Source organism: Anomaloglossus baeobatrachus, chromosome 3 (assembly GCF_048569485.1).
Source record: "Anomaloglossus baeobatrachus isolate aAnoBae1 chromosome 3, aAnoBae1.hap1, whole genome shotgun sequence".
NCBI classification, from domain to species: domain Eukaryota; kingdom Metazoa; phylum Chordata; class Amphibia; order Anura; family Aromobatidae; genus Anomaloglossus; species Anomaloglossus baeobatrachus.
Genome location: NC_134355.1, coordinates 160,072,170 through 160,084,908, shown reverse-complemented (window position 1 = coordinate 160,084,908; position 12,739 = coordinate 160,072,170). Strand labels below are relative to the sequence as shown.

Below are 12,739 nucleotides of genomic sequence, written 5' to 3'. Positions count from 1 at the left end.
GTTAGTCTTCATGTTTTATGGGTTCACTAAAACACACGTAAAGATGTCAAGACTTGACATTGGGGAGGTAAGACCCTAAAGCGTGCTTTACACGCTCAAACATCGCTAACGTTATATCGTCAGGGTCACGTCGTTAGTGATGCACATCTGGCACCGTTAGCGACATCAAGGAGCGACGATCAACGAGCACAAAAACGCGAAAAATCGTTGCTTGTCACGTCGCTCCTTTTTTAAATATCGTTGCTGTTGCAGGTACAATGTTGTTTGTCGTTCCTGCAGCAGCACACATCGCTGTGTGTGACACCGCAGGAACGACGAACATCTCCTTACCTGCGTCCACCGGCAATGAGAAAGGAAGGAGGTGGGCGGCATGTTCCGGCCGCTAATTTCCGCCCCTCCTCTGCTATTGGACGGCTGCTGTGTGACGTCGCTGTGACGCACATCTGGCACCGTTAGCGACATCAATGAGCGACGATCAACGAGCGCAAAAACGTGAAAAATCGTTGCTTGTCACGTTGCTCCTTTTTTAAATATCGTTGCTGCTGCAGGTACGATGTTGTTTGTCGTTCCTGCAGCAGCACACATCGCTATGTGTGACACCGCAGGAACGACAAACATCTCCTTACCTGCGTCCACCGGCAATGAGAAAGGAAGGAGGTGTGCGGCATGTTCCGGATGCTAATCTCCGCCCCTCCTCTGCTATTGGACGGCTGCCGTGTAACGTCGCTGTGACGCCGCACGAACCGCCCCCCTTAGAAAGGAGGCGGTTCGCCGGCCAGAGTGACATCGCAGGGAAGGTAAGTCTGTGTGACGGGTGTTAGAGATGTTGTGTGCCACGGGCAACAATTTGCCCGTGATGCACAACCGCACAACCGATGGGGGCAGGTACACTCGCTAGCGATATCGGTACCAATATCGCAGCGTGTTAAGAGTTGGTACACATGTGTTACACCTCGTGGCTCTCCTGTGGCAAGGAATGAGACAGTCTCCTTGCCTGCCACGAGCGCTCCTGCTCAGCAGCGCCGAAGGTCTGCCAGACTGCGCAGAGTGCAGGAGAAACCTCCTCAGAGAGGCAGCACAAGGGTGACACCTAGTGGTACTCCTGTTGCAAGAAATGAGGCGGTCTCCCATTCCTTGCCTGCCGCAGCTCCTCCTGCTCAGCAGCCTCGAAGGTCTGTGAGGTTGCGCAATGTGCAGAGGTTTGCTGCTCAGGGAAGCAGTGAGACTCCCGTTATCTCTACACATTGTGAGACCGAGGATCCCGCCTCTATTTCCCAGAGGCAGGAGGGTGAGCATGTGCTATGCTTGGTGGATCCTGATTCGCCCACTGACGTCACACGGCTTGATGACAAGGCTGGTGACGTGGTGAATCCTGACTGGCCAGGCTGGGATGTCGTGGATCCTGATTGGGTCAAGTCCGTCATCTCCGCCTCGCGCCCGCCCTTGGCTGGAGCTACACCTCCTTAAAAGCTCCTCCTGCCATCATGGCGGCGCGCGACCGTCCTCCTATGTTTGGATGTCTGGCAGCGTGCTGCCACGCCACTGCTCAGGCATTATCGTCTTCTGTGGGCTTGGCCCTTGCTGCTTAGGCAGCACCTGGTTTGCAGGCCATGTCCCTGCCTTGCTGCTCCGGCAGTAGCTCCTTCAACAGGCCGTGTTCCTGTCCCAGGTGAGCTCCTCGAGTCTCCACCGGACTCACCTGGTTATTGAAAGCACACGTGCGTGGGCACCTCTGTGCTACCCTCGTGCCATATTCTCGTGACTTCCACTGGCACACGTGCGTGGGCACCTCTGTGCTTCCCCGTGCAACAGGTACACCGAGCCGTGTGATCCCTGCCATACAACCCACACGGGTTAGGGCAGACCGGTGTACATAGATCGTCTGTGACATTCCAGACGATCGCTAGCAGCAACCCGCTCACTCTTCACCCACCATAGCAGCGGTCCCTTACACCGCACAGTGGACCTTGACCGGCGGAAGCTGTCCATTCCCCATCTTGGCACGCTTCCCCGGGTCCCCCTCGTAACATTACGGTCGCGCCAAAGGTCTGGCTATGGCTGAAGAGCAGCAGCAGTTGCTGCGTTATGTGCAGCAGTTGGAATCACGTTTGGCAGCAGTGGAGCAGTCTTCCTCCGACAAGACTGCTCTGACGACAGTCGCCACCCAGGCGGCTACCCAGGCTGTGCTATTGGGCGGAAGGTCTCCTCGCCTTGCGCTTCCAGAGCGCTTTAGTGGGGACAGCTCCGAGTGCCGTGGGTTTATAAACCAAGTTACCACCTACTTAGAGCTGTCCGCGACTCTTTACGCTACCGAGAAGGCGAAGGTAGCCTTCGTCCAGTCCCTGCTCACAGGGAGAGCGCTGAAGTGGTCCACGCTGTTGTGGGAGCGCGGAGATCGGGTGGTGAATAACTTAGCATCTTATCTTGGGGCCATGAGAATGGTGTTCCTCGGGCCTCAAGTCACCCACGACTCCGCGCTGCGCCTCCTACGACTTCGGCAAGGGTCCGCTTCAGTCGGGGACTTTGCCGTACACTTTAGGACACTTGCCGCAGAGCTGGACTGGCCCGATAAGGTCCTTGTCCCTGTGTTCTGGGAGGGCCTGGCAGGGTTCGTCAAAGACGCACTGGCCACGCGTGAGGTGCCTGCTACTTTAGAGTCCTTGATTGTGGTTGCCTCTCGCATAGACATCCGCCAGGCGGAGCGGAGGCTCGAGGTCTCTTCAGCACCCACGTCCTCACGGCCTAAAAAGCATCTGGCTCCCGTCTTCCACCAGACAGGTCTCCCAGCCAGCTCTGTAGGCGACTCCGTGGAGTCAATGGAGGTGTCCAAAGCGGTCTCCTCTACCCCAGGTTCTCGGTCTGGTGTCATCTGCTTTTCCTGTGGGCAGAGGGGACACATAGCTACCCGATGTCCCAAACCGTCGGGAAAAGACAGCGTCTAGTTTCCATCAGAGGGGGGTTCCTAGACGCTGCTTCTCCCTCTAGGTTGACTATCAGCGCCCAGTTGCAGTTTGGCACTACTCTCTTCTCTGCTCTGGCCTGCCTGGACTCAGGCGCTGATGGCAATTTCATTTCGACCTCCCTGGCAACCCGATACTCAGTTCCCCTGGTTCTCTTGCCCAAGCCACTCAGGGTTCGGGTAGTCAACGGGTCCCTACTAGTCGATCCCATCACCCAGATCACCATCCCTCTCAGGATGGAAGTACCACCAGGACACCATGAGCAGGTGTCCTTCCTGGTGCTTCCAGGGGGGACGGATGAGATCCTACTGGGCCTCCCCTGGTTGAGACAGCATGCTCCTATACTCAACTGGGCAACAGGGGAGATCTCATCATGGGCAGGATCCTGTAGGGAGCACCTCGTGACTACCGAACCACCCGCTACCATTAGATCGGTTGGGTCCTCAGGGAATACAGGGGAGCCAGGTTTACCGACACCTTATGAGGCCTACAGGGACGTCTTCTCCAAGAGGGCCGCAGATACCCTTCCTCCCCACCGGCCATACGATTGCCGAATAGACCTGAAGCCAGGCTCCGAGCCCCCTAGGGGCAGAGTGTATCCCCTCTCTGCTCCAGAGACGGAGGCTATGTCCAAATATATTCAGGACAGCCTGGCAAAAGGGTTCATTCGCAAGTCTATTTCACCGGCCGGTGCGGGGTTCTTCTTCGTGCAAAAGAAGGAAGGGGATCTACGCCCCTGTATCGATTACAGGGGATCAAATGCAATCACGATCAAAAACAAATACCCTTTGCCCCTCATTACGGAGTTATTTGATCGATTCCGCGGGGCAAAGATCTTCACGAAGCTGGATCTACGCGGGGCGTATAATCTAGTGCGAGTCCGAGAGGGCGATGAGTGGAAGACCGCCTTCAACACCAGGGACGGTCACTACGAGTATCTCGTAATGCCCTTCGGACTCTGCAATGCCCCCGCCGTATTTCAAGACTTTGTGAATGATGTTTTCCGGGATTTGTATCTTTCCGTGGTTGCATACCTCGATGATATCCTTATCTTCTCCCCCGATCTTGCCACCCATCGGAGGGATGTCATCCGAGTACTTAAGAGGCTCCGCACTCATTCGTTATATGCTAAGCTAGAAAAGTGCGTTTTTGAACGTGAATCCTTGCCGTTCCTGGGGTATATCGTGTCCAGTCAGGGGTTAGCAATGGATCCGGGGAAGTTGGAGACAGTGATGAAATGGCCTGAGCCCCGCTCGCTGAAAGCGATTCAGCGATTCTTGGGGTTTATCAATTATTATCGCCAGTTCATTCCCAACTTCTCGACGGTGGCAGCACCCATCATTGCCCTTACCCGCAAGGGCGCTAATCCCAAAGCATGGACACGGGAAACGGTATAGGCATTTCACACTCTCAAAACTTACTTCTGCAGAGCTCCCATCCTTCATCGTCCAGACATCTCTAAACCCTTCCTACTAGAGGTAGACGCCTCTTCGGTCGGTGCTGGTGCAGTCCTGTACCAGAAAGACGAACGAGGAAGGAAGCATCCATGTTTCTTTTTCTCCAAAACCTTTTCTCCGGCCGAGAGGAACTACTCCATAGGGGATAGGGAGTTACTGGCGATGAAACTAGCATTCCAGGAATGGCGGCATCTCCTGGAGGGTGCGAAGCATCCATTTGAAGTATTTTCCGACCATAAAAATCTCACATACCTCCAGACAGCACAACGCCTGAACCCAAGGCAGGCCCGTTGGTCCTTGTTCTTCTCCCGGTTCCGCTTTATTATCCGCCACCTGGCCGGTGAGAAGAACGTATGGGCCGATGCCTTGTCACGTTGTATGGTTGTGTTGGAGGAGGATGAGGAGGAGCCTCGTCTTATACTACCCCCGGACAGCTTGAGGATGGTCACTCCCACTTCTTTGGACCAGGTGCCACCTGGCAAGACCCTCGTTCCCCCTGAACTACGGAATGAGGTGCTATCATGGGCCCATGCCTCCAAGGTCGGGGGTCACTTTGGGGTCAAAAGGACCAGAGACCTTGTGACTAGGCACTATTGGTGGCCGAGACTACCCCAGGACATACAGGAGTATGTGGGAGCCTGTATGTCGTGTGCACGGAATAAGCCGTCCCGGCAGAGACCGGCAGGTCTTCTTCACCCACTGCCAGTGCCGGATCGTCCCTGGGAAGTGGTGGGAATGGACTTCCTGGGAGATCTGCCCAAGTCAGCAGGTCACAGGGTCGTATGGGTCATCACGGATCACTTCTCTAAAATGGTCCACTTGGTGCCTCTCCCACGACTCCCGACGTCACGTGCTCTCGCCACCTTATTCATTAGGCATGTATTTAGGCTGCATGGCATGCCTGACAAGGTGGTGAGCGACCGGGGTCCCCAGTTCGCGTCTCGCTTCTGGAGAGAGCTCTGTAAGCTCCTGCAGATAGAGCTGAACATCTCCTCCGCATACCATCCCGAAACCAATGGACTGGTAGAGAGGACCAATCAGACCTTGGTAACTTACCTCCGCCATTTTATCTCCGCGCACCACGACAACTGGGCTAACCTCCTTCCTTGGGCCGAATTTGCCATTAATAATTCGGTCCATGAATCCTCTGGTCAGACTCCGTTCCTGCTCAATAACGGACAACATCCCAGAATCCCGGTTCCGATGCCCATTACGTCACCCGATCCTAGAGTGGAGGATTCGGTGACCGAGGCCCGGGAGATCTGGGATAACACCCAAGAGGCCCTTAAGAGGGCTAAAGACCGGATGGTGACAACGGCTGATGAGCGCCGCCACCCTGCACCATCCTTCGCCCCTGGTGACCTAGTGTGGCTGTCCTCTAAGAATGTTAACCTACGGGTACAGGCAGCCAAGTTCGCCCCTAGGTACCTGGGTCCGTTTAAAGTACTAGAGCAGGTGAACCCGGTGGCATACCGACTCCAGCTCCCTCCACGCTGGGCTATAGCCAACACCTTTCACGTGTACCTCCTGAAACCCGTACGACTTAATAAGTTCTCGGGGTCCCTGACGCCTCAACCTGACTCCCCGCCCGACGACTCTGAGGTGGCGAAGCTTGTGGAGACAAAAGTCATACGGGGCAGGAGGTACTACCTCGTGGAGTGGGTCGGCCGTGGTCCGGAGCATAGATCCTGGGAATTGGAGGATCATATCCACGCCCCGGGTTTGATAGCGGCCTTCGAGCACGGGCAGGGGGGGGGCCTAGATGGGGGGGTAATATGTTACACCTCGTGGCTCTCCTGTGGCAAGGAATGAGACAGTCTCCTTGCCTGCCGCGAGCGCTCCTGCTCAGCAGCGCCGAAGGTCTGCCAGACTGCGCAGAGTGCAGGAGAAACCTCCTCAGAGAGGCAGCACAAGGGTGACACCTAGTGGTACTCCTGTTGCAAGAAATGAGGCGGTCTCCCATTCCTTGCCTGCCGCAGCTCCTCCTGCTCAGCAGCCTCGAAGGTCTGTGAGGTTGCGCAATGTGCAGAGGTTTGCTGCTCAGGGAAGCAGTGAGACTCCCGTTATCTCTACACATTGTGAGACCGAGGATCCCGCCTCTATTTCCCAGAGGCAGGAGGGTGAGCATGTGCTATGCTTGGTGGATCCTGATTCGCCCACTGACGTCACACGGCTTGATGACAAGGCTGGTGACGTGGTGAATCCTGACTGGCCAGGCTGGGATGTCGTGGATCCTGATTGGGTCAAGTCCATCATCTCCGCCTCGCGCCCGCCCTTGGCTGGAGCTACACCTCCTTAAAAGCTCCTCCTGCCATCATGGCGGCGCGCGACCGTCCTCCTATGTTTGGATGTCTGGCAGCGTGCTGCCACGCCACTGCTCAGGCATTATTGTCTTCTGTGGGCTTGGCCCTTGCTGCTTAGGCAGCACCTGGTTTGCAGGCCGTGTCCCTGCCTTGCTGCTCCGGCAGTAGCTCCTTCAACAGGCCGTGTTCCTGTCCCAGGTGAGCTCCTCGAGTCTCCACCGGACTCACCTGGTTATTGAAAGCACACGTGCGTGGGCACCTCTGTGCTACCCTCGTGCCATATTCTCGTGACTTCCACTGGTACACGTGCGTGGGCACCTCTGTGCTACCCTCGTGCCATATTCTCGTGACTTCCACTGGCACACGTGCGTGGGCACCTCTGTGCTTCCCCGTGCAACAGGTACACCGAGCCGTGTGATCCCTGCCATACAACCCACACGGGTTAGGGCAGACCGGTGTACATAGATCGTCTGTGACATTCCAGACGATCGCTAGCAGCAACCCGCTCACTCTTCACCCACCATAGCAGCGGTCCCTTACACCGCACAGTGGACCTTGACCGGCGGAAGCTGTCCATTCCCCATCTTGGCACGCTTCCCCGGGTCCCCCTCGTAACACACATGTCCAGTATTTGCAGCAGAAAATTCTGCTGACAATATTTGAGTGTTGGCAAGAAACGCTGCGTAAAATATATGTTTTTGCTACTTTTTTGTTATGCATTATCACCCATCCTTTTAAATTGTGGAAAACGCTGGAAAAACCTGAAAGAATTGATATGCTGCCTGCAGACTTGAAACTTTTTTAAAGGGAATCTGTCACCAGGTTTTTGCTACCTTATCTGAGAGCAGCATAATGTAGAGACAGAGACCCTGATCCCAGCGATGTGTCACTTACTGAGCTGTTTGCTGTCATTTTACTAAAACCAATTTTTTCTCTCCTGCAGATCTAGCAGTTATACAGAGCTCATGAAAATGCTGGACTACCTCCCAGCATGCTACGTAGTCCGGCAATGATAATCTACTGCTGATTAAACAGTGATTTTATCAAAACTACACTAAGTAGTCCAGTAAGTGACACATCACTGGAAGCAGGACCTCTGCTACTTAATTATGTCGCCCTCAGATTAGGTGGCAAAAACCTGGTGAAAGATTCCCTTTAAATCTGAAATAAAAAAATTAGCAGCATGTGCATTCAGAATTTTTTTTACTTTGATGGTACAGTTAAATGCGGTTTTATTTTTTTTTTAAAAAAAGACCCAAAATGTAATTAGAAAACATCTATAAAATAATTGTCATATCACTAAACATTCATAATCACCGAATTAACACTTTTTCCATTGAAACCAAAGTAAAAACTATGCCATACAAAAGAATTAAAATATAATATAAAACCAAGCTTTATTCACATTAAAGAAAAAAATCAGACATACATTAGAAGACCATGTTTATTTCAGATATAGAATCATAGAATGGTAGAGTTGGAAGGGACCTCCAGGGTCATCTGGTCCAACCCCCTGCTCAATGCAGGATTCACTAAACCATCTCACACAGATATCTGTCCAGGCTCTGGAGACTTTCATTGAAGGAGAACTCACCACCCCTCATGGCAGCCTTTTCCACTCATTGATCACCCTCACTATCAAAAAGTTTTTTCTAATACCTAATCTGTGTCTCCTCCCCATCAGTTTCATTCCATTGCTTTTCATGTTTCCATGTGCAAATGAGAATAAGGATGATCACTTCACAATGCGAAATCCCTTCAGATATTTGTAGCCAGATATTACATGTCTTCTTAGCCTTCTTTTTTGCAAGGTGAACATTCCCAGATCCTTTAACCATTTGACACCCACTCACAATCCTGGTCGCTCTTCTCTGAACTTGCTCCAGTTTTTCGATGTCTTTTCTAAAATGGGGTGCTCTGAACTGGACACAGTATTGCAGATGAGGTCTGACCAATGATGAGTAGAGTGGGATAATTACTTCATGTGATCTGGACTGTATGCTTCTCTTAATACATCCCCGAACTGAGTTTGTCTTTTTTGCTCCTGCATCACACTGTTGACTCATGTGCAGTTTGTGGTCTATTAGTATACACAAGTTTTTTTTTCATACGTGCTGTTGCTTAGTTGGATTCCGTAGATGTTATTTTGCTTTGCTTGCCAGATGTAGAATTTTGCATTTCTCCCTGTTAAATATGAGGGGCTGCTGATAAGTCTTTGGCTTTGTGATCTTTCTTTGTTTCTATGGTTAGGAATGTTATATCACATGAAAGCCTTATGTGTCAAATATATGTTTTCAAAATGTTGTGTTCTACACACACAGGAAAGCAAAATGGCGGAGTCTAATGCGATATTCACAGCAACTGAGAGCAGAGGAGTGATACAATTCTTGTTTCTGCAAGGAAAGTCCACTAAGGATATTCATGATGATATGTCACAAACATTGGGGGATCAATGCTCTTCATATTTCACAACTAAGAACTATATTGCCAAATTTAAAATGGGCCATTCAGCACCAATGATGAGGAACGTCATGGATGACCAAGAGTAGTTGTTGTTCCGGACATCATCAAAGCTGTGAACAACCTCATACTGGAGAACTGACGAATTTCAGCTAAAGTAATAGCAGACATCGTGAGAATTTCCCGTGAATGTGTTTGTGTCATTATCCATGAATATTTGGACATGAGGAAGCTATCTGTAAAGTGGGTTCCCAAATGTTTGACAACAGATCAGAGTAGCATGTGAGTGAAAACTTCCCAGTACATTTGTCAGTGTTTCTGGACTGATAAGAACTTCCTGGAATGACTGGTAACTATGGATGAGACCTGGATTTATTTGTATGACCCTGAAAACAAGGAGCAGCCAAAAGAGTGAAGAGTGGAGACACAGTGGTTCTTCTTGTTCAAAGAAGCTCAGGGTGCAAAAATCAGCCACTAAGTTGATGGCGTCTGTGTTTTGGGATAAGGAAAGTGTGCTGCTAGTGGACTACCTTCAAAAGGGTTTCACCATCAATGCAAGGTATTACATTGAACTTTTGGACCAATTGAAGGCAGCTCTGAAGGCCAAAAGGCGCGGCAAGCTGTCCAAAGGAATGTTGTTCCTGAATGGCAACGCCTCTGCTCACACTGCACAAGCAACCAGGGCACAGCTGGGCTTCCAGCTGGTTGACCACCCACCTTATTCACCAGATTTACAGTACCTCCCTCCGACTATCATCTGTTTCCAAACCTAAAGAAACACTTCAAGGGTACCAAATTTCACACCATTTCTGATGCCATGGCTGCTACGGATGCCTGGTTTGAGGCACAACTGAAATCCTTCTTTTTGCTAGGCTTACAGAACTTGGATTACTGATGCAAGAAGTGTGTTGACATCAGTAAAGAGTATGTAAGCCAAAGACTTATCAGCAGCCCCTTGTCCCATTCTATTAGTCACTACCCATTGTTACAGCTTTTCTAGATCCTTCTGAATCCTGTCTCTGTCTGAGCATTGCATTGTCTGCAGATTTGATTAGTTTACCTTCGGATCCCATATCTAGATCATTTCTGGGGCCAAAACAGACCCTTGTGGTACCTCAATTTAAACATTCTTCCACTTGGACGTGCAACTGTTTATTACGACTCTCTGAGTATGATTATTGAGCTAGTTATGAATCCACCTAATCGTAGCCTTGTCAATGTCATATTTGGTTATTTTTTCAATAAGGTTAGCATGATATATTGTATCAAATGTTTTGCTGAAGAGATATACTATGTCTACCGCATTTTCCTGATCCACCCAGTCATTGTTTCCATCATAGAAGAAAATTAGATAAGTCTGGTATGACTTGTTTGCTACAAACTCATGATGGCTCTGGTTGATTACTGTATTCTTATCCAAGTACTTACATACATGCTGTTTAATAATTTGTTCAAAGATCTTTCCTAGTATAGAAGTCGAGCTCAATGGCCTGTAATTTCCTGGCTCCATATTCCTTCATTTTTGAAGTTAGGGACATTTGCCCTTCTCTAATCGTCTGGGACTTCTGTTTTCTAGGAATTTTCAAAGCTTCTGGCTAGTGGGTCTGTAATTTCCTTTGCTATCGCTTTCAGTACCCTAGGATGTAATTCATCTGGACCAGGAGATTTAAGTTAATTTCAATTAGCTAAGTGTTCCCTCACTATTTCTCTGTTTCTAGACAGTGTGGATTATTTAATTCCTTCTATAATACAGAGAAGATCAGTTGATGTCACATTTGCTTTATTAGAGAATGCAGATGCAAAATAGGACTTTAAAAGTTCAGCTTTCTCGACATCATTTTTGACCACTTATCTCTTTTCATCCTGTAAAAATCCTATAACATCTTTGACTTTTCATTTGTTTCTGACATATCGCCAAAACCCCTTTTTTATTGCTTTGGTCACCCTTGCAAGCCTCATTTCATTACTGACTTTAGCCCTTCTAACACTTACCCTGCAGACAGCATTATAGCCTTCTTTAGATGACAAATGCATGTTGGTGAGTGAATAGGCCTTTTAATCAATTTACAAACTCACATATGAACAATAAACAACTGTGTATATATGAAGTATGCCATAAGAGTCAAACGGCTAAGTAGCCACTCTAAGTAAGAGATCATATATAAGCACAGAAGTATGAGGAGACAAGCATTGATAAGCAAAATAATGTACATCAATGCCATGTGATGAAGGTGTAAAGAGATGGATACCTCATAAGCCACAAGAATGGATAGGATATTGCAAAATAAGAGAATTAAATAGATATGATCAATGAGATACATACACACACTCACCCAAAAATTCATACGACCTATGTTTCGCTGATGCTTTGTCTGGGGAGAGTGTACAGATTTCAAACATAACATTTAATACATGGTTATGTTACTTGTCACTTACTGTGTTTTTAGTGTACATAAATGGTGCTACTCTGTTACACACGCGAGGTATTTCTTCCAGCGTATCATTATTAATAACGTGAAGTGCACAGGCTTGGAGATTTGTATACATCTTGGGTATTATGAGCATATCTTCAGAAACATGAAAAATTTCCCTAATGAAATTGAAAAATTCAGTTAAAAAAACAATTAATATTTAGCTAAATATTCAAGGAGTTGCCTACTATTCAGACAACACCTTCTCATTACCCATGTTTGCCCCAGTTAAAATAAAAAGGGTTATACTCACCTCTTATGCTGGTGCAAGTGACAGTGGTGCCGACACTTGTTCTCCCGGGACTCACGTGAGGTTATTACCTCACGTGAGGTTATTACCTCACATGAGCCCTGTGCCCAATCACCACTGGCTTTATTGTACCCGTCATAAAAAGAATAAGTAATCAAGAGGAAGCAAGAGCTGCTACCTGCTCACTTCCTACAAATTGCCTACATGTCTGCAGGCAGGAACAGTGAAACCGGTGGTGATTAGGCATGGTGCTTGCATGATGTAGCAACCTCATGTTAGGCATGGCGCCAACATGGGAGATGAGTATAAGCTTTTTTATTTTAACAGTGGCAAACATGGGGAATGAGAAGGTGTGGTAAAGTAGTGGACAACCCCTTTAAAAGGAACCTTTAAATAATAATTTTGCACATTCAAAAGCAATGATACGACTGTGTTGGTACTTGTTCCCAATAAAAAATAGTGGTAATCCCATGTATTATAAGAAATACAGCATAGACGCCATGTGCAAATCAGGCTGAACGTGGTCTGAATGTAGAAGAAAAAAAGATTTGCATGGTTATGGTCCAGCATCTACTTTGGTAGTCTGTAGCAGTCGAACCCATACAGTGCAAACTTACATGACCAATGCTCGATTTCTGCCCTTCAGGATGCCTTTGGGATTACTAGGACTGGGGGTATATCAGTGCTCTTAAAAGAAGCAGTCCAAGTGCAGTGGCACATCTTCAATGCTCTCCCAGCCTGATTTGCATATGCCATTTTATGCTAGAATTCTCATGATTGGCACATGAAACCTCTTCCTTTTTTATTAGGGGACAAATATCTATACAGACAAACTACT

The 12,739-nt window shown here is 48.9% G+C and overlaps 1 protein-coding gene across 1 annotated transcript in view; it reads right to left on the bottom strand.

Annotated features, from left to right (window-relative positions):
- Window positions 1-12,739, bottom strand: part of ADGB (androglobin) — a 499,062-nt gene that overhangs the window by 163,820 nt on the left and 322,503 nt on the right. The window contains exon 25 of the mRNA XM_075339549.1: window positions 11,617-11,770. Within this exon, the coding sequence (XP_075195664.1) occupies window positions 11,617-11,770 (154 nt within the window). The remainder of the gene's footprint in view (window positions 1-11,616; window positions 11,771-12,739) is intronic.